The sequence below is a fragment of the Mobula birostris genome, chromosome 5 (assembly GCF_030028105.1).
Source record: "Mobula birostris isolate sMobBir1 chromosome 5, sMobBir1.hap1, whole genome shotgun sequence".
Taxonomy (NCBI): Eukaryota; Metazoa; Chordata; class Chondrichthyes; order Myliobatiformes; family Myliobatidae; genus Mobula; species Mobula birostris.
In genome coordinates, this window is record NC_092374.1 from 116,677,848 (window position 1) to 116,700,607 (window position 22,760).

A 22,760-nucleotide genomic window follows, 5' to 3' on the forward strand; every position below is an offset into this window, starting at 1 on the left:
CAAATCTAAAAATGCCACTCAAAAGCTGCATGAGAATTTGTTTCCTGTGGTTAGTTGATTGGTAACCATTGAATCTTCAAACATAGCTCATCTTGCACTAAAAACTTAGGCTTAAACTGACATTAACTTTCTCTCTTCCGATCAGTCACCACCTACACACTCACTTAGCTAGACAGGGTCCAGAGAAGGTTCAGAAGAATGATCTCAGGAATAAAAAGGTTAACATATGAGGAGCATTTGAGGACTCTGGGACTGTACTCACTGGAGTTTAGAAGAATGAGGGCGGAGCTCATTGAAACTTATTGAAAATTGAAAGGCCTAAACAGAAAAAATGTGGAGAGGATGTTTCCAGTAGTGGTGATGTCTTGGACCAGAGGGTACAGCTTCAGAATTGAAGGATATCCCTTTCGAACAGAGATGAGGTAACATTTCTTTAGCCAGAGGGTGGTGAATCTGTAGAATTCACTGCTACAGGTTGCTGTGGAGGCCAAGTTTTTCAGTATATTTAAAACAGAGATTGAAAGGTTCTTGATTGGTAAAGGTATGAAAGGTTAAGAGGAGAAAGCAGAGGAATGGGGTTGAGAGGGATAATAAATCAGCCATGATTAAATTGTGGAGCCGATTTGATGAGCTGAATGGCCTAATTCTGCTCCCATGCCCTGTGGCCTTACATTGAGGGCATGCACCAGATTTTAGCTCAAACCATCAAACAGCAATATTGAATCATATAAGAGATTCAGTACTTTGAAGTGATAGACAGAACACACCAAAGGGATTCCAGGAGGCTCTGGTTAGTTTTTAGATGAGCCTTGGTTTTATGGTGCACAACTAGCATTGCATCATGCGAGAGAATTTCTAAACAGTTGCAAGTTGGATTGTAATAATGAATGCTTCAACATGTGCATTGAAAACACAGCAGTGAGGTGGAGGGGTGGGGAGTAAGAGAAGGGGAAGTTGTAGTAATTAACGAGGGTTCACAGTAAGGTGGATGCTGACAGTAATACAGCTTTAAGATCTTAAACAGAAAAGTGATCTGAGTTGTCATGAGCCATATTACTACACTGGGTCACCACCCAAAAATTTAGCAAACTTGCTATTAGGACAATTCAACAAAATTCACCTTGGTAATGACCCCTAGATTAATCTTTAAGGAGCAAAGGGTTTGACAATTTGGCATTACTTTTACAACATAACTGAGTTGCCAAAAAGAGGATAATTTCAGGCAGAACATCAAAGTAAATTTAAACTACATGAAAAGCATTCCTTATTTTGATATTATCCTTCAGTGACACATATCCAGACCTTCAATTTCACAAGCTAAGCAGCTAGAGCCTATAACCATAACTACAGCAAAATTGATGCTCTTGAAGAAAATTTGCTTAACTGGACTTCCCAAAAGCAAATCAACAAGACATCCTCTTATATATTTATTAGGGAAAGCATTTTGAAACAAAGGAGCTAAATAGTCATTAATTCGAATATATGCTTCTATTAAATATACCATTAACTAAAACTAATTTAACAGTTTGACACGTGAACAATTGGACTCTTCTAAATTAGAGGCTGTTCTCTGTGTAAATCCTGCTCAGCTGTTGGATGTCATTAGGACGCCAGTGTCAGAGTGGAGATGGAGAATTGCCATCAAGTAGTTGTTAGCAAGTTCAGATTGCCAGCACATACATGAGTGAAAGTCCTCAAATGCCAGCAATGACCACACAAATCAGCAGCAGTTAGTGTTGCTGTTACACTGTTCCAGTAACTGGGCTACAACCCTGACCTTGGTGCTGTCTGTATTTTTCCTCTGTGATTGCAGGAATTTCCCAAGGGTGCTCTAGTTCTGTCCCACATCCCAAGAACATGCTGATAGGTTAATTGGCTACTATTCTGGTGAAAATTTCTAAGGGGTGGACGAACATGTGTGAAAGAATAGGTCACAAGTTATCAGAATGATTTCTCTGCAGATTCTTCAAATGGAAGCCGGCATGAACCCAATGGATCAAATGGTCTCCTTCCACAAGTTAATAAGAAGGTCAAATTTCCTTGCAAACTTATCTCATTCTTTATTCAAGAAGTTAACTTGGCCTGCATCATAAACACAATCAAGGTGAAAACTAACAATAACATACAAAGCTACCTTATTATAAAAATACAAAAAAATGATAATTTGGCCCATCAAACCATGACAAGCTCCAAGGGTGGTCGTAGAGGGAGATTTCAGAAACTCTTATACGGGCACAAAATTGAAAGAAAAATGGACGGCTATGAGGAAGGTAAACATCAGATCGATCTTGGCGTAGGTTAAAAGGTTAGAATAACATTGTAGGCCGAAGGGCCTGTAAAATGCTGCACTGTTCTATGTACAACTTTTTCTCCCACACCTACACATCAAGTCTGTTTCTGACAGTTTGTTATTAACTAATTAAACAGTAATTTACAGAGCCAATCAACTACCAGTTCATCTTTCAGGATATGAGAGGACACAGAACCACCTGAAGGAAGTCAAAGCAGGCACTTTGATACAATGCAGACTACACCTGAGAGTCTAGAAGCTCGACGCTGAGGCAGCTGCACAAACTGCTGCACCACTAACCCAACGAGTGGACAATATCCACAATTTTCTATTTGTTCCATGGTTGAAATCAAAGCAAGTGTTTAAATTAGAGTTGTGTTCATTGCGGACACCTCCAAGAGGGCCACATAAGGTTTGGAGGCTTGCGTGCCTCAATGACCTGGAGAGCTATGTTGGCTGGAGTCAGGGCTTTATGATTTGGCCCTTGGTAGGATCACCCATGCCAAACAGGTCACAGAGTCTAATCTTTTGGGTAAAAAATAATTGCTGATTAGTACATTGGTAAATTGGTTTATATTGTCACATGCACTGAGGTATAGTGAAAATTGTTCTTCTTATCATCCAGACAGATCATTTCCACAGTACAATGAGGCAGTACAAGTAAAAGCAATAACAGAATGCAGAATAAAGTTTCGCCATTACAGGGAATGTAGAGTGCAAGCAGACAATAAGGTGTCAGGCCATTACAATGTAGATTGTGAGGTTAAGAGTCCATCTTATCATACTAGGAGACCATTCAATAACCTTACAACAGTGGGATAAAGGTTCTAGCAATAACAGAATGCAGAATAAAGTTTCGCCATTACAGGGAATGTAGAGTGCAAGCAGACAATAAGGTGTCAGGCCATTACAATGTAGATTGTGAGGTTAAGAGTCCATCTTATCATACTAGGAGACCATTCAATAACCTTACAACAGTGGGATAAAGGTTCTCCTTGAGCCGAGTGGTAAATGTTTTCAGGCTTTTGTTCCTTCTCTCCAATGGTAGGGGGAAAAGAGAGACTGTCTGGGGTTGATGGGGTCTTTGATTATGTTATCTGATTTATTGAGGAAGCAAGTTGTGTAGGCAGGGTACAATGGCTGGTTTCTGTGATGTGGTGAGCTATATCCACAACTCTGCAGCTTCAAGTGATCTCAGGCAAAACCGTTGCCATACCAAGTTGTCATGCATCCAGACAGAATGCTATCTATTGTGCATTGATTAAAAACTCATGAAGGTCAAAGGGTCTATGCAAAATTTTTTTTGCAGAGATGATAATTTACTTGACTGTCACACTTCTTGTGCAAATTCCTCGTGTCTTTTGTAATTTCCAAAAGAGCTTAAAGCAAATGTAAAACTTTGACATGTCATGGTACTGCAATATTACAAACAGACCAGGCAATTTACACACAACACACTCCCACAGATAGCAATTTAACAGAGAAAATTTTAGTAATGTTGACTGAGAAACAGATATTTGTCAGTACATCACCACAACTGCCTCCGTTCTTCCAAATATTTATGTCCATCTGGGAAAATTGATAAAGCCACGTTGTAAAAGCTCTTCTAAATGCTTGCACTTCTGACATGTCAGCATTCCTTAGGTATTGCACTGAGGCAGCCTCACTCACTTGTGCATGAGAATCTGGAGCAGGATCTGAACCTGCGACCTCTGTGTAAGTAATAAGAGTGCTACCAATGCAGATAAGAGTCAGCAGAACACAACACACTATGATTTGTATGCAAGAACACATTTTCTCCCAATCTCTGGTGTGAATATTGACTGGATGTCTGAAATGAGATAACAGATAATCTCTTCTCCCAGATAGTTGTGGAGAACAGTTTCAATGGCTCATTTATTAACTATTCAGGTGAGCCCATTCAATAACCAGTCTCTTTGTCTGACGTGCCAACTATCATCATAGCAGCAAAAACTTCTGATGATTAACATTCAAAAATTATAAACACAATGTCCAATCTAAAGCACAGTATAGATTATGAGAAAGAATTTTGCTAGATTAAAAAGCCAATAATTCTGAGGCCTGACTGCATGGAATCAGATAAATGGCATAAGGCACATTCTTAACAATCCATCCATCTATCTATATACTACTAAAACTCTCATGCTCTGTTCTTCTGTTTGTGACCTCCAATTAGCGCAAACGGTGCATTACAGCAGCACTATTTTTGGCTAAATCAACTTAAAATGCCCTACAGAATGCAGGCAAGGTTCAGGGTTATATATTCATTAAAAATTGCTCACTCACCAAAATCAACAGCCCCGCTTTCACCTGAGAGCCGATGTCAGCCATGATGGAAACCGCGACGCGACACCAGGACACACGCGCACGGTCAGCCTCAGAAGCGACTCATGATGCTCACAGCAGCTACACCAACCGGAGCAAAAGGGCAGGGCAGCTCTATTTTGAGTGGTCACATTCTACTAATCACCATCAGCATGTGCAGGATTGGGACAGATGAAACTGAGACCCACCAATAAGAGATAATTAAATCTTATTGTAATGAAGTACTTCGAGATACCCATCAAACCCTTTGCTGCAGTCAAAGGACAGCGGTGACGATATCACATCAACTTAGGAGAGTGCCAACCACATCATCAAGAATAATCAGCATCCTGGAGGCTTTGGTTTTACTGCTTCATAACTTCTATCCAGCATTAGGGTAAAAAAAAATATGGTCAGCCTAATTATGCCATGTGGAAAGTGAAAGGGGATATTATGGTCAGGAGAAGACGTCAAACATCGTCGGGAAGCGGCAAGGAGAGGGAGAGAACAATAATCGGATGAGGCCAGGGCCGCATGACTCCAGGATCAAAGAGACAGGACAAAAAAGATGAGAGAAGAAGAAGAGACAGAGGAGGAGAGAAATGCACATCTTCAGGATCAGGGACAAACAATAAACAGCAGAAGAGATGAAGAGACGGGGGATGAAAGGGCTGCATGTCTCCAGAACGACAAAAACAGGCACAGGAGGAGGACAGAGGAAGAGACAAAGGAGCAGAGAAATGCACGTCTCCAAGATCAGAGACAAAGAATGAACAACAGAAGAGTTGAAGAGACAGCGGATGAAAGGACTGCACGTCTCCAGAATGTCAACGAGAGGCACAAGGGTGGCAGATCAACCAGAAATGATGCCATCAAAAGTGTCCTTCGCTAAACGAGGAGGAGCTATATTTGCCTTGCTATGCGTCGTTCTTCTTTAATAAACTGAGGTTTTCTTCTTCAATTTCCAAAGCAAAGCGATATCAATAGCATTCAGGAAAATATAATGTTCATTCTGTTCACATCAGACTGCACTACCCTTCTCTCAAAGGGTGCCCCAATGGGTCACCCCGTTGTCTAGTAAGTATAAATGTTATCTGTTCAGGATAACTTTCGAAGTGTGATCACTTAAAAATCTTTTAAACTATTTAATTATCAGTCATTTGGGCAGCTCTCTCAAGATCAATATTTCATGTATCTCATCTAAAGGATTAGCTCGTGCAATATAGATATAAAAAATGCTGGTGAATGCAGCAGGCCAGGCAGCATCTATTGGAAAGAGGTACAGTCGACGTTTTGGGCTGAGACCCTTCGTCAGGACTAACTGAAAGAAGAGCTAGTAAGAGATTTGAAAGTGGGCGGGGGAGGGGGAGATCAGAAATGATAGGAGAAGATGGGAGGGACAGCAAGGACTCTCCTACCCCCACCAATGACCCCTTCTCCCGTCTTCAACCCTCCTCCTCTTCATGGAGACCCGGCTTTAGTCTTCCGCCTGCTCTGGATCTCTTTACTGCAAACTGCCAACGGGACATCAACCATCTCGACTTCACCGCACCTTGTTCCCATTCCAACCTCACTCCTTCCGAACGCTCTGCTCTCTACTCCCTCCACACTAATCCTAACCTTACTATAAAACCCGCTGATAAAGGGGGTGCTGTTGTAGTCTGGCGCATTGACGTCTATCTTGCCAAGGCACAGCGACAACTTGCGGATACCTCCTCTTATTTACCCCTCGATCATGACCCCACTAAGGAGCACCAGGCCATTGTCTCCCGCACCATCACTGACTTTGTCCGCTCAGGTGATCTCTCATCCACTGCTGCCAACCTTATAGTTCCCACACCCCGCACTTCCCCTTTCTATCTCCTACCCAAGATCCACAAACCTGCCTGTCCCGGTAGACCCATTGTCTCAGTTTGCTCCTGCCCCACCGAACTCATTTCTACATACCTCGACACTGTTTTATTCCCCCTTGTTCAATCCCTTCCTACCGATGTTTGTGACACTTCTCACACTGTGAAACTTTTCGATGATTTTATGTTCCCTGGCCCCCACTGCTTTATTTTCACCATGGATGTCCAGTCCCTATATACTTCCAATCCACATCAGGAAGGTCTCAAAGCTCTCCGCTTCTTTTTGGATTCCAGACCTAACCAGTTCCCCTCTACCACCACTCTGCTCTGTCCAGCGGAATTAGTCCTTACTCTTAATAATTTCTCCTTTGGCTCCTCCCACTTTCTCCAAACTAAAGGTGTAGCCAAGGGCACCTATATGGGTCCCAGCTATGCCTGCTTTTTTGTTGGCTTTGTGCAACAATCTATGTTCCAAACTTATTCTGGTATCTATCCCCGACGTTTCCTTCGCTACATCGACGACTGCATTGGCGCTGCTTCCTGCACGCATGCTGAGCTCGTTGACTTCATTAACTTTGCCTCCAACGTTCACCCTGCCCTCAAGTTTACTTGGTCCATTTCCAACACATCCCTCCCCTTTCTAGATCTTTCTTTCTGTATCTCTGGAGACAGCTTATCTACCGATGTCTAGTATAAGTCTACGGAGTCTCACAGCTATCTGGACTATTCCTCTTCTCACCCTGTCTCTTGCAAAAATGCCATCCTTTTCTCCCAATTCCTCTGTCTCCACTGCATCTGCTCTCAGGATGAGGCTTTTCATTCCAGGACGAAGGAGATGTCCTCCTTTTTTAAAGAAAGGAGCTTCCCTTCCTCCACCATCAACTCTGCTCTCAAACGCATCTCCCCCATTTCACGTACATCTGCTCTCACTCCATCCTCCCGCCACCCCACTAGGAATAGGGTTCCCCTGGTCCTCACCTACCACCTCACCAGCCTCTGTAACTTCCACCACCTCCAACGGGATCCCACCACTAAGCACATCTTTCTCTCCCCCCCTCTCTCTGCATTCCGCAGTGATCGCTCCCTACGTAACTTCCTTGTCCATTCGTCCCCCCATCCCTCCCCCACCGATCTCCCTCCTGGCACTTATCCTTGTAAGCAGAACAAGTGCTACACATGCCCTTACACTTCCTCCCTTACCACCATTCAGGGCCCCCTACAGTCCTTCCAGGTGAGGCGACACTTCACCTGTGAGTCGACTGGGGTGATATACTGCGTCTGGTGCTCCCGATGCAGCCTTCTATATATTGGCGAGACCCGACGCAGACTGGGAGATCGTTTCACTGAACACCTACGCTCTGTCCACCAGAGAAAGCAGGATCTCCCAGTGGCCACACATTTTAATTCTGCGTCCCATTCCCATTCTGATATGTCTATCCACGGCCTCCTCTACTGTAAAGGTGAAGCCATACTCAGGTTGGAGGAACAACACCTTATATTCCGTCTGGGTAGCCTCCAACCTGATGGCATGAACATTGACCTCAACTTCCGCTAATGCCCCACCTTCCCCTCGTACCCCATCTGTTATTTATTTATTTATATACACATTTTCTTTTTCTCCCTCTGTCCCTCTCACTATACCCCTTGCCCATCCTCTTGGCTCCCCCCCTCCTCCTTTTCTTTCTCCCTAGGCCTCCTGTCCCATGATCCTCTCATATCCCCTTTTGCCATACAACTGTCCAGCTCTTGGCTCCATCCCTACCCCTCCTGTCTTCTCCTATCATTTTGGATCTCCCCCTCCTCCTGCCACTTTCAAATCTCTTACTAGCTCTTCTTTCAGTTAGTCCTGACAAAGGGTCTCGGCCCAAAACATCGACTGTACCTCTTCCTAGAGATGCTGCCTGGCCTGCTGCATCTACCAGCAACTTTTATGTGTGTTGCTTGAAATTCCAGCATCTGCAAATTTCCTCGTGTTTGCAATATAGATATGACTTGATCAATAAATGAATTAAAAAATCATATACGAACAAGTCTTAAATCCAACCTTAATATTAACCATTTGATTCTGTTTCGGAAAGATAGTCCAATAAATTATATACTTCATACGGTCTGGACCTTAGCACCTAAATTTAGGAGATAGATATGAAGCAGATTTGGAACTGTTCTGTCAGAGAGAAAAAAATCATTTCACAGATTTTCTGAGGTCATTGAAGATTGATTACTGTTATTACTGGACAAAGTTTTCACCTCAGAAAGAAAAATTGAATTATCTGCGGCATAAAAATGGCTGGATGAGATGTACCCCAGGCTACTGTGGGAGGCGAGGGAGGAGATTGCTGAGCCTCTGGCGATGATCTTTGTATCATCAATGGGGACGGGAGAGGTTCCGGAGGATTGGAGGGCTGCTTCCCTTATTCAAGAAAGGGAATAGAGATAGCCTAGGAAATTATAGACCAGTGAGTCTTACTTCAGTGGTTGGTAAGTTGATGGAGAAGATCCTGATAGGCAGGGTTTATGAACATTTGGAGAGGTATAATATGATTAGGAATAGTCAGTACGGCTTTGTCGAGGGCAGGTCATGCTTTACGAGCCTGACTGAATTTTTTGAGGAAGTGACTAAACACATTGATGAAGGAAGAGCAGTAGATGTAGTGTATATGGATTTCAGCAAGGTATTTGATAAGGTATCCCATGCAAGGCTTATTGAGAAAGTAAGGAGGCATGGGATCCAAGGGGACATTGCTTTGTGGACCCAGAACTGGCTTGCCCACAGAAGGCGAAGAGTGGTTGGAGATGGGTCATATTATACATGGAGGTCGGTGACCAGTGGGGTGCCTCAGGGATCTGTTCTAGGACCCTTACACTTCATGATTTTTATAAATGACCTGAATGAGGAAGTGGAAGGATGGGCTAGTAAGTTTGCTGATGACACAAAGGTTGGAGGTGTTGTGGATAGTGTGGAGGGCTGTCAGAGGTTACAACGGGACATTGATAGGATGCAAAACTGGGCTGAGAAGTGGCAAATGGAATTCAACTCAGATAACTGTGAAGTGGTTCATTTTGGTAGGTCAAATATGATGGCAGAATATAGTATTAAGGTAAGACTCTTGGCAGTGTGGAGGACCAGAGGGATTTTGGGGGTTTGAGTACATAGGACGCTCAAAGCAGCTGCGCAGGTTGACTCTGTGGTTAAGAAAGTATATGGTGTATTGGCCTTCATCGATCATGGAATTGAATTCAGGAGCCGAGAGGTAATGTTGCAGCTATATAGGGCCCTGGTCAGACCCCACTTGGAGTACTGTGCTCAATTCTGGTTGCCTCACTGCAGGAAGGATGTGGAAACCATAGAAAGTGTTCAGAGGAGATTTACAAGGATGTTGCCTGGATTGGGGAGCATGCCTTTTGAAAGCAGGTTGAGTGAACTCGGCCTTTTCTCCTTGGAGCGACAGAGGATGAGAGGTGACCTGATAGAGGTGTATACGATGATGAGAGGCATTGATCATGTGGATAGTCAGAGGCTTTTTCCCAGGGCTGAAATGGTTGCCACAAGAGGTCACAGGTTTGAGGTGCTGGGGAGTAGGTACAGAGGAGATGTCAGGGGTAAGGTTTTTTCATGCAGAGAGTGGTGAGGGCATGGAATAGACTGCCAGTGACGGTGGTGGAGATGGATACGATAGGGTCTTTTAAAAGACTTTTGGATGGGGACATGGAGCTTAGAAAAATAGAGGGCTATGGATAACCCTAGTAATCTAAGGTAGGGACATGTTCGGCACAACTTTGTGGGCCGAAGGGCCTGTATTGTGCTGTAGGCTTTCTATATTTCTATGTTTCTATAAAAATGCATTATTTCAAAATGCTTCTATTCTGCAATGATTTTATTGGTAACTCACTATCCACACAAAACTATTATTCCCATGTAAGCACAAAGAATAAGAATAGAAAGTCATTAGTAACAGCAATAAAGATTTGAGAGACTTCACATTCAGTGGACATGAGTGATGATCTACTATTTCCTTTCATATGAATCAATTCTATAATCCAAAGTCAGTTTCCCTTAAAATAAAATTTTGAAGAGAGGTTTGTATTGGAATTGAAATCTAATGGGCATAGCTCCAGAAAGGAGTTTCCCTCAGGATGCGGGATCTCCAACAGGAGACTGGCAGCTGTGAATGCCAGGACATCTGGCTGGATCAGAGCTATATGCTCTAAGTAAACCCAATCTTGTTACTTTATTGGAACATACAGAAGATAGAAGAGTACAACAGACAAACACGCCCTTCAACTGCTTCTAATCTACTTTCCTCAGTTCCTATTTTAATTTTTTATTGCCAGTTTAGCATTTTCACCCGAGGACCAGTCTTATCCATAATTTCAGCTATCTTTAAGAATTTAGAATTTATTTAAATCTTACATCCATCCTACAATGTGAGGGAGTAAAATTTTCTTGCGTTATGACTCCGTTGCAATGTACCGATGTGTGAATTTAAAAGTCTAATGGCTTGTAGAAATAAGCTGTCTCATAACCTGTTGGTCCTGGCTTTAATGTTACGGTAGCATTTGCCAGACAGAAGCAGCTGAAACAGTTCATGGCTGAGGTGACGGGTGTCCCCGATGATCTTCCAGCCCTTCTTTCTGCACTTGCTGTTATAAATGTCCTCAGTGGAAGGAAGTTCACATCCACAGTTGCACTGTGCTTTCTGTACCACTCTCTGAAGTACCCAGCGATCAAGGATGGTGCAGTTCCCATACCAAGTGGTGAGACAGCCAGTCAGTATGCTCTCAGTAGGAAGTCTTGAGTATTTGGGGGTCCATGCCGAACTTCTTCAGTCACCCAAGGTGGAAGACACGCTGTTGTGTTTTTTTGCCACAAAGCCGGTGTGTACAGTTTAGGTGAGATCATCGGCATTGTGTATACCGAGGAATTTGAAACTACTCACCCTCTCAACTGCAGACCCATTGATGCTAAGCTGTCTCCGTTCCTCCTGTAGTCCACAATCAGCTCTTTTGTTTTTTGGACATTGAGGGAGAGGTTGTTATCCTGGCACCACTGTGTCAGGGTGTCAACCCCTCCTCAGTAGGCTGTCTCATTACCGCTAGAAATAAGGCCGATCAAAGTTGTGTCATTGGCAAATTTGATCAACAGATTGGAGCTGTGAGTGGCAGTACAGTCGTGGGCGTAAAGCAAATGGAGAAGGGGTCTCAGAACACAACCCTGGGGGCACCTGTGTAGAGGTGAGGGAGCCCGTCCTTACCACTTGTCGGCGATCAGACAGGAAGTCTAAGATCCAGCTGCACAAGATGGGGTGCAGGCCCAGGTTTCTGAGCTTCCTATCAAGTCTGGAAGGAATTATGATGTTGAATACTGAACTGTAGTCCAGGAACAGCATTCTAACATATGCATCCCCCTTCTCCAGGTGAGTGAGGATGGTGTGTAGTACTGTGGCTCTGGTGTCATCTACAGGCCGGTTCCATCGATAGGCAAATTGTCGGGGGTCCAATGTGGGTGATAGACATAGGCTTTAACCAGCCTCTCAAAACATTTGCTTATAATTGAGGTGAGTGCAATAGGGTGCTGATCTTTTAGGCATGTTACCTTGGTTTTCTTAGGTACAGGGTCAATGATGGACAATTTGAAGCAGGAAGGCACTACACACTGGGGAGGGAGAGATTAAAAACGTCCGCAAACACATTAGTCAGCCGTTCAGCACACACTTTGAGGATGCACCCTGGAATGCCTTCTGTTCCCGCTGTCTTGCAGCTGTTGACACGTTGGAACGTTCTATGTACCTCAGCCTCGGAGATGACCAAGGTGCAGGTCTCATTGGCGGCTCTCCGAGGGTTCAGTCCTGTCAACCTTGAATCGAGCGTAAAAAGACATTTAGCTCATCCGGGAGCGAGGCGGCAATGTTGGCTGTACCGTTGCATTTCCTCTTGAAGTCCACAATGGTGTGCAGTCCTTGCCATTGTCATTGTCGCAGAGCTGTGACTGGATTTTGTCCGTGTTGCCGTTTGCCACCTGGATGACTCTACGCAAATCATAGTGGCATCTCTTGAGCTTCCCTTGGTCTCTGGAGGTGAAGGTTTTATCCCTTGGACTGAGAGCAACACACACTAAACTCTTTATCCAAGGCTTCTGGTTTGGGCAGACCTGGACCAATTTTTGGAAATACCTTCAATGCATTTCTGAATGAAGCTTGTGATCGCCGCCATGTTTTCAGAGATGTTCTCGGCTCGAAATACCTCCCAGGTGACGCTATCAAAGCAGTCTTGCAACATTGAATCAGATTGGTTGGACCAGCAGTGGATAGTTTTCACTATGGTCACTTCCTGTTTCAATTTCTGCCTGTAGGCGGGTAGGAGCAAGATGGAGGAATGGTCAGACCTTCCAAAGGGAGGGTGGAGAGGTGCCTTGTAGGCATTGCGGAAGGGAGAGTAGCAGTGGCCGAGTACGTTCCTCCTCGTGTGCTCACCTCGATGGTTGGCAGAACTTCAGATAAGCTCTGGTTAGCAATACTTGATTAAAGTCTCCAGTGATGATGAAAGCAGCCTCTGGGTGTGTGGTTTCATGGATATTGATGGTTTCATAAAGTTCATTGACAGCCAGGTTGGTATTGGTCTGTGGTGTGATATACATCGCTGTTTATAATAACAGACATCAGTTCCCTGGGCAGCCAGAAAGGTCAACACAGCAGCATAAGGTACTCCAGATCTGGGGAGCAAAGATATTTCAGGGTGTGCGCACTGCCTGGGCCGCACCAACCATTGTTCACCATGAAACATACTCAGAGACATTTTCCAGATTGGTCTTTAGACCTGTCTGCTCGGAACACAGAGAACCCGATGGGTTCGATGGCTTGGTCTGGCAGTTGCTCTGGCAATCAGTTTCCAGTAAAGCATACGATGTTACAGTGCTTTGCTTTGCTGTTGGTAGGAAATTCTGGCTTTCAACCCACACGGCTCATTGTCCAGGGACTGTACGTTGGCCGGGAGTATGCCAGGGAACGGCGGCCAATTTGCGTGCCGTCTCAGCTTAACCAAAACGCCGGCTCTTCCTCCTTGCCTCCGGCAAACCTTCCTCAGTAATGCCAGTATGGTGAATGAACCTCCCATGGTTCGTGCGAGCAGGGAGTCCCAGTGGTAGAAAGGCCGCACGTTATGATTGAATGCAATCTTTCCGATGTTCAAAAGAGTCAATCGACCATTCCTAATGTGACTTTCAGATTCTTGTACGAGATATGCAGAAAGAAGTAGAGAGATAAACAGGAAATTAAAATGCCAATTCGGAGTACACTACACAGCTGCCATACACGGCACCACCATAGCAGTTTGCTTACAAACTTACAGAATTAATGTTTAATGTTCCTAAAATGCTCCTGCTTACTGAAATTTCATTCACTGAGGCAGGCTCATTTCACAATACAAGGCCTAGAGTGGCCCCTTCCCTGCAGTCCATGGACCCCTCAGTCTATGACATAAAAAAGGTTTGGAACCTCCCATCTACATAGAAAGTGCTGGAACAAATCCTCAACACAAACTGCAGATAGGTTTTGTAACCTATAACACTTGACATGCCACCAAAAAAATCCCATTTGGATGATACCTCAAACTGACATTTAAAATTATTTTTAAAGACTGAAAAGGAAGGAGGAAAATTGCAACATAAGTTTAAGGATTTAATTATATGTGGGAATCATAACATAGGGAACATGAACACCATGACGACGAGTGACCACGGCAGATGCAATGGAAAGTTAATGAAGCTTCTCTTCTTGGTGGAAGTCAAGGATTATCTAAGGATGGGCAGTTTTTACATCTTACCTTTAAGACTTAACTTAGTTCACTCAAGTTAGGACAAAAATGGGTGCAAGAGAAAGGTAAAATAGTAAAATATCAAATATAGTTTGGATATACATCGCTACCAAAGGAGGTGTAAGGCATTCCTTCCTCTCGGCTAGCCCATAGGTCACCCTTGGGTAAGGTGTAGCATCTGCTTACCCCGCCAATCAGGGTCATGTGACGCCATGAGAAAAGATGGTGGATGGTTGTTTGAGCAGCTGGTGCATATCACAAATCCTAGTTATGCGACCACTGATTCCAGGCAGACAATCTCTGAAGAGTATTGACAATGGCTGGAGTCACACATCTTGTAGGGATGCTGCCCAGAAGAAGACATTTGCAAACCCTTCTGTAGGAAAATTTGCCAAGAATAATCATGGTCATGGATAAGACCATAATCGTCTGCATCATAAGACACAGCACATAATGACGATGGTGAGCAAATACCGAGCTGGAAGAGATATTGTACCACATATAGGAGCCTTCACTACGCGACTCCACTTATTCTTCAAGGAATGTCACACAATTATGAGAAAAACAATTATAAAAAACATAATTGTCAACAATAATACAGTGGAATATGCTTGGAGAATGGAATTAAGGTTAGGACAGAAAACAGAAACTTTGGAGAATCCTTGTTTTGCCAAACAATTCTGTTGGGAAATAATACAATAATAGTGAAAGTGCAGGAAAGTTTAGCAACTCAGGCAGCATCTAAGGAAAGAAACAGTCAACATTTAGGGCCTTGACCCTTTGTCAGAGCTGAGAAAGAGAGATATGCAACTTATGTTTCATAAGGCGACAAAGTGGGAAATGAAGGTTTAGAATAAAGGATCTGCTCAGATGGGTTCAGACGGTTCACCAGTGTAGTTACTAGCACATTCAGCTTCTTGGTCTGTGGAATAAGTTTTCAGTGTTAAGGTGGTAGCGCCTGTCTGGTAAACTAGATGAGAAAAAGAGAGCCTACACGATATAAAAACAGAAAATAGAAAATGCTGAATATACTGAGCAAGTTAGATAATGTTTATAGAAAGGAAAACAGTATTTCAGATGAGGAAAACTTCATCCAGCAAAATGTGAATGAAACCAAAAGGAATTTCTTTAATAGAATGAACAATTACAATATGGTAGCTGGGAGAAGGTTTATTTGTTGCTCATATGGTTTTGCATAATGGGATATGTCCAGCAAGGCAGACTACACAGAGAAAAGGAAGATAAAGGATGACAGGCAGAAATGGTTTTTATATTGACAAGGAAAAAAAAGAGCACGTTATCTAACTTTCGAGAATTTGATGATGAATCTGAAGGAGCAACCTGTCCATATGGAAGGTGATGTGTTGTTCAAAAGGCTTCTGGTGGGTTTGTCTACCAGTACTGCAATACTACATTCTGCATCTTGTTTACTTTTCACCGCCACAATGTAATTATGGGATAATTGTCAGGATGGTAAACAAAACAAAAACTTTTCATAGTACATCAGCAGACGTGACAATCATAAACTAACACAAATGGTCTCATTTTACAGTGCAGGAAACAAATCGGAAACATTTTGCATACTATTTTAAGTCACGCATTTTGCTTCTACTCATTGTATTAACCCATTCTCCCAAAAGACACTAAACTCATCCACTCTCTGCAGACCCCAGGTACCAGGGATGACCTCCTGTGTGCTCTGTGCTGATCCCATCACCCTTGGAATCTCTTGATAGTGGGCAGCGGGATATTTGTGGTGCAAGGTGAGCAGGCTGTTGTTACATTTTCTACCATCGCTGCCGCTGATGGTTATCATAGCCTTCATCTAATGTCCAAATCAACACAGTACAAGCAGTGAACACGATCATATAATAGCTCATAACTCCAAGACGCAGGTTTGGCTTCAAGGTGTATACAGCAATGCTCCCAGTCCATGCACTGTGAACAAACCCCTCCACAGAATCAGTCAGAAAATGGCAATGAGTTATGACACGCTACCCTGAGCCCCTTCAGCTGCCATCATCTCCTCACCTTGTTATTGCAGCCTCGTACAGCAGTCTCAATGTACAGGACTGTAAAAAGCTGCAGACGTTGAAGACCTGGCCATCTCCACCATGGGAACTGGTGCCCTCACCATCAAGGTCATCTTCAACGGGCAGTGCCTCAAGAAATGGCATCGATCACGAAGGGCTGTCGCTACCCAGGACATGCCCTGTTTTCATTACTATTATCAAGGAGGAGGTACAGGACACTGAAGATGCACACTAAATGCTTTAGGACAGCTTCTATCCCGCTGCATCAGATTTCTGAACTCATCAACTCTATCTCACAATTTTGCTCTTTTTTTAAACACTATCCAGTTTTTATATTCCTTATTATAACCTATCACATTCTTTAATGTCTTGCATTGTACTGCTGCCACAGAATAACAAATGTCATGGCATCTGTCAGTGACAATAAACTTGATTCTGATTTCCAGAAAGCACTAACAAAATATGTCTCGCTAGTTGGCCCTCCAAACTCTCAGCAAATTCTTTGCAGCTGAGTAAAGTGCTGGAAGTGACAAGCTAGCTGTCTTTCGAGGATGCAGGGCTGAGCACAGTTCACACATACAGCTAACTACACTGCAGCAAAATGTGGCTCCGTCCCATCTAAACTCAATTTGAGCTCCAAGGGTCTGGGCCTCCGTACCTCCCTCTGCAGCAGGATTCTCAACTTCCTCATCAGCAGAACTCAGTCACTGAGGATTAATAACATCTCTTCCCTGCTTGGCCATTAACACAGGAGCACCTCAAGGCTGAGCAGTTACACCCCTACCCTGCTCTCCATGCACAAGGCTGTGTGGCTAAGTACAGCTCCAATGCCATCTCAGATTTGCCGATTCACTATCATTATTGAATGAATCACAGGTGGCAATGAGTTAGCTTACCGGAGTGAGACTGATCACCCTGGTTAAGTGGTGCTGCAAAAACCCTCTCCTGCTTAATGTCAGCAAAACTGATTTAGGAAACGGAGGGGAAACATGTACCAATCTGCTTTGGGAGATCAGTGGTAGAGAGAGTCAGCAGCTTTAAGTTACTGGGTATTAACATAATAGGATAACTCGTCCTGGGCCTAGCACATAGATAAAGTCATGTACTGTGGAAAGTATCCTGACTGGTTGCATTATGGTCTGGTATGACAAATCAAATGTGCAGGAACACAAGACGATTTATTTATTTTATTTATCAAGAAAGAGTATGGACAATAGACAATAGGTTCAGCAGTAGGCCACTTGACCCTTCAAGCCAGCACCACCATTCACTGTGATCATGGCTGATCATCCACAATCAGTACCCTGTTCCTGCCTTCTCCCCATATCCCTTGACTCCGCAATCTTTGAGAGCTCTATCTAACTCTGTCTTGAAAGAATCCAAAGAATTGGTCTCCACTGCCTTCTGAGGCAGAGCATTCCACAGATCCACAACCCTCTGTGTGAAAGCTTTTCCTCAACTCCGTTCTAAATGGTCTACCCCTGTATTCTTAAACGATGGCCTCTTGTTCAGGACTCTCCCAACATCGGGAACGTGTTTCCTGCCTCTAGCATGTCCCATCCCTTAATAATCTTATATGTTGCAATCAGATCCCCTCTCATCCTTCTAAATTCCTGAGTATACAAGCCCAGCCACTCCAATCTTTCAACGTACAACATTCCCACCATCCCTGGAATTAACCCAGTGAACCTACGCTGCACTCCCTCCATAGCAAGAATGTCCTTCCTCAAATTTGGAGACCAAAACTGCACACAATACTCCCATTAATCCCCCAATTTAATCCTGACCTAATCACGAGACAATTTACAATGACCAATTAACCTACCAACCGGTGTACCTCTGGAATACCCAGAGGAAGTCCACATGGTCACGAGGAGAACGTACAAACTTCTTACAGGCAGCGGTGGGAATTGAGCACAGGTTGCTGGTACTGTAAAGTGTTGTGCTAACCACTACACTACCGTGCTGCCCCAGTAGTGTGGCAGACTCTGCCCAAAACATCACAAGCACATCTCTCCCCACCAATGGTAGTATCTAAAAGAGGCGCTGTCTCAAGGAGACAATATCTACCATCAAAGACTGGGACCATGCCATCTTTTCGCAGGTAACATGAGGCGGGAGGTACAAAAGCTTGAAGTCACACATCAGCAGGTTCAAAAACAGTTGCTTCTTTTCAATCATTGAGTTCTTGAACTAATCAACAAAATCCTAATGACTACTGTTTAGGAACGCTATAACCACTCAACACTAAAATGTACTTGATTGTTCTAATTGTGTTTTTTTGTAACAAAAAATGTATATAATTCATGTTTAATTTATGATTTTCTTGCAAATGTTGTTAATATGCTGCTACAAGTAAATCTTCCATTGCACCTTACACATATATTGTCCTTGTGTATAAGACAATAAATATTTACTTTGGTTAAACATCTTAGTCCATGTGTATTTTGTAACTCTTTACTTTGGTTAAATGTGATTGGTAAACTGGGGCTAGCTGTCAAAGTGAAGGGTCTCGATGACCTGATAAAGGATCGTGGCCCAAAATGTCCTCGTTTATTCCTCTCCATAGAACAAGTCAAGTCCAGTTTATTGTCATTTAACTACATACACGTATAACACCAAATGAGACATTTCTCCGGACCAGGGTGTAAAGCACAGGGTACACATAACACACATGTAACACATACTCACTTAAGAAAGTAAGAATTAATTCTACACATTAATTACACATAGATAAGCAAAGTAAAGTGCATAAATTAAACTTTGTACAGTACAGTACAAACTAACCGGTGACACTTCAAATGCGATTGCTCAGACAGTTCAGAAGCCCAATGGCCTGAGTGAAGAAGCTGTTTCCCAACCTGACTATTGCTGCCTAACCTGTTGTGTGCCTCCAGTCTATTATGTGTGTTGCCCGGGCAAAACAAAGTTTTCCTGGCTCTACATTTCCCCTACATGACAATTCCACACTAAAACCTTTATCAACAACTTAAATTAGAATTGAGGCAGATCTAGCCTGTGCAGTTTTGAAATAGGCCATTTAATCTGCTATACAATTTCAGTTTTAACATCTTTCATTTTGGTACCTGTAATTTTCAGTAACAGGCTGATAAGAAATTAATCATTTGGTTGCATGTTATGCAGTATCTTTCTAAATGTTGCACTGTTTCATATTAGCAAGAGCACACATCACAGCAAATTATTAGCAGAAATATCTGCAAGAGTCCTTAATTACTCAGACCACAATTTTACAGATAACATACACCTTGTAAAAAATAAGAAGCAATCACAGTTTGATTAATTTGCAAAGGACATGCACTGTGGGTCAAATAACTTTTCAATGATTGATACAAACTTCTGCTTCTACTTCGATATTTCAAAACTGAATTGTGTTTTACAGAGTGCAATATCTTAAATTCAAACTCACAATAGGAAGCTGATCAGATGAAATTCCCCAAAGCATATTTCAAATGTCTAAAAAAATGACTCACGTTTGAAGATTTTTCTCCTTCCAGCTGAAATTTAAACAATAGTAGGGGAAAGAACATCAGCTGCTTTGTAACCTCCGTTCTCCATCTCATAGTCTCAGTTTGTTCACAGTAAGGTAAAATAAAATGAAATATCAGGCATTCAATAAAGGAAACCATATAGAATCTTTGAATTTCAATATTTCATTCTCAATGGTTATGCGATGTTATGTCATGCTTAGATTTAGAGAAGATTCGTTGTTCAATTTCTGAGTCTCCTCAAGACTTTCAAACATTGTGGGGACCCTTTCTGAATTATTTTCAAAACTTTCAAAACCCTCAATTTGTTGTTTAAATTTAGATGTTGGCTGTTGCTAATTTTTATTATACGAGAAGGTATTTTACCTTTTTTTCTCCTTAGTAAACAGCTTCGGTCTTGGTAGGGGTTAAATTTTTTTTGTAATGAATTAGTATATTTCAATATAAGTTTGACTAACCTACATGAATATGGGGTAATGAGATTGTTGTTATGAACAGATATAATTTAATTGGTAGTTTTTTTTGCCCTTCATGTATACTTTCTTGTACTCTGTATTCTTTAATATAGAAACTAATAAAACTATTGAAAAAGAATTTCGATATTAAACCTACAAATAGCTGCTACATAATCTGTTTCCAGTTTTTATTGTAGGATACCACAGAATTTTCACCTTGCAACATCTTGCATTCATCACACCTTCTCAAATGGAACTGGCAAATTGTGTATCGTCATGGGCACTGAATGACAGAGTGGATTTCATTCAAAGGACTAGTCCTAACACAATGGCCTGAGTGGGTTGGATATTCGATGACTGCACTCTCCTTTATTGAATGTGAGAGTCTAGCAATCAACACCCTTTAACAAATGCCCGAGAAGTTGATGTTGAACTATCTTCCTAAGGCATGTGATGCACACTTTGAAGGCACACTGGACCAGGTCACACAGACAACAAGCCAGCAGTTCAACCAGAGAAGCCCTGGCCAGCAGGAGTGTGCAGACCAACATGTTCCAGATCTATAAACCTGTGTTCATGGCACAGAAGTACAAAATGTGCAGGCGATCAGATAGTAGCAGTCCCGACCTCCTGCTCCACTCCCGTACTCCACAGTGATTCCAGCAGCACCAGCGAGAGGCTGAATACACTTCACAACTCGCCTCCACAGCTTCACACTGGCTATATTTGGTGTATCGACTGCTTTAATTGTTCATTCCTTTCCAAATGCAGTGCAGCAACCCCAAAGCTATATGAAGCCCAGTATTTTGTTGGTTGGAAAAGACATTGTTTTACTTTGATCATTTGTAATTATTTAAATTATCAACTATTCCCAAATGTGTCCTGTTGCTCTGCTTCACATGACAAGGACAGTTAATAAGCAGGAGAAACAGTAGAAGCTATATAGCTATGAATTGTAAATGGATGGCATGGTGGGGAACGGAGTATATCTGCCACTACCCATGTACAAAATGTTCCATGTAATGGTGCTTTGGAGGGAATTACAGGCTTTTAGCTCAGCCACAATTACTGATCAAAAAAACTACTGTACATTTATATCTGGGTGGTATGCACTTCAAAGTTCAAAGTAAATTTATTATTACCAAGTGTTGCTACAGCACCTCTTCAAGCTGATGGGAAGGAAATGAGCAATTGAAGTGGTTGATAGGATACAAATCAAGAGGGTTCTTTTCCTAAATAATATGAGGTTGTTTAAACAATGTTAGAGCTACACTTATTCAGGCAATGCGGGTATTTCACCACACTCCTAATCTGTGCCCTGTAGCATAGCGGTTAGTGCAATGCTACTTCAGCTTGGGGTGATCCCGAGTTTTGAGCTCAATTCCGGTGCCATTCTGTAAGGAGTCTGTACATCCTCCCGGCGGAATGCATGGGCTTTCCCCGGTGATTTGGTTTCCTCCCACAGTCCAAAGATATACCGGCTAGGTTACTGAGTCATTGCAAAATGTCCTGTGATTAGGTTGGGGTTAATCGGGTTGTCATGGGAGATGCAGCCCGAAGGGCTAGAAGGGTCTATTCCGCATTGTATCACTAAATAAATAAATAAAACAATCAGGATGTAGTGAGAGGTCAGAAGGTGAGTTAAATGTTATGTGCTAGCTAGTCACTGACCTGGCCTAGATAGAGCAACACTATTTACATTTCTAATCCCATTAAATATATGATATCCCCAAGGATTTGGAGACCATGAAAATCAGAAAAAATCTGCAGATGGTGGAAATTATTAACAAACACAAAACTGCTGAAACTGATGACAGGTCTTAGGCCTGAAATATTAACTTGATTTCTCTTTAACAGGTGCTGCCTGACCTTCAGTACTTTGTGTGTTTGACTTGGGGACCATAATGCCTTTGAATATCAGTGGGGCAGAAGGGTGGATGATAACACTTAAACTTGCTGGTAATGATCATTGCTCAGCAATTATGGCTCTTTGTTCAAATTGTTCTGAAAGTCGTAGTTGAAGTGATTTTGATCCTTCAGGAATCACTAGATTCTGGAATTGTTCCAGAGGACTGAAAAAATTCACCAATGTCACTCCACTCTTTAGGAAGGGAGGGAGACAAAAGACAGGAAAATATTGGCCAGTGAGCTTGATGTCAGTGGTTGGCAAGATGTTAGATTCCATTATTAAGAATGAGGTTTCAGGGTATTTGGAGGCACGTGATAAAATAGGTCGAAATTAGCATGGTTTCCCTAAGTGAAGATCATGCCTGACAAAAGCTGTTGGACTTACTTGAGGAAATAACAGGTAGGATAAGCAAAAAGTAGTAAGGTGAAAAGTAAAAGTGGCAGGCCGGCAAATCCAGGGCAAAAATCAAAAAGGGCCACTTTTCAACATAATTGTTTCAGGGCTAAGAGTGTTGTAAAAGCGAGCCTGAAGGCTTTGTGTGTCAATGCAAGGAGCATTCGTAACAAGGTGGATGAATTAAAAG

At 42.7% G+C, this 22,760-nt stretch overlaps 1 protein-coding gene across 4 annotated transcripts in view; it reads right to left on the reverse strand.

Annotated features, from left to right (window-relative positions):
* Nucleotides 1-22,760, reverse strand: part of LOC140197950 (von Willebrand factor D and EGF domain-containing protein) — a 332,457-nt gene that overhangs the window by 278,137 nt on the left and 31,560 nt on the right. For 3 of the 4 annotated variants that reach the window (XM_072258607.1, XM_072258608.1, XM_072258605.1), the window contains exon 2: nucleotides 19,799-19,822. The exons of the other annotated variant lie outside the window; for it this stretch is intronic. In XM_072258607.1, the coding sequence (XP_072114708.1) occupies nucleotides 19,799-19,822 (24 nt within the window). The remainder of the gene's footprint in view (nucleotides 1-19,798; nucleotides 19,823-22,760) is intronic. 4 annotated transcript variants of the gene reach the window in all.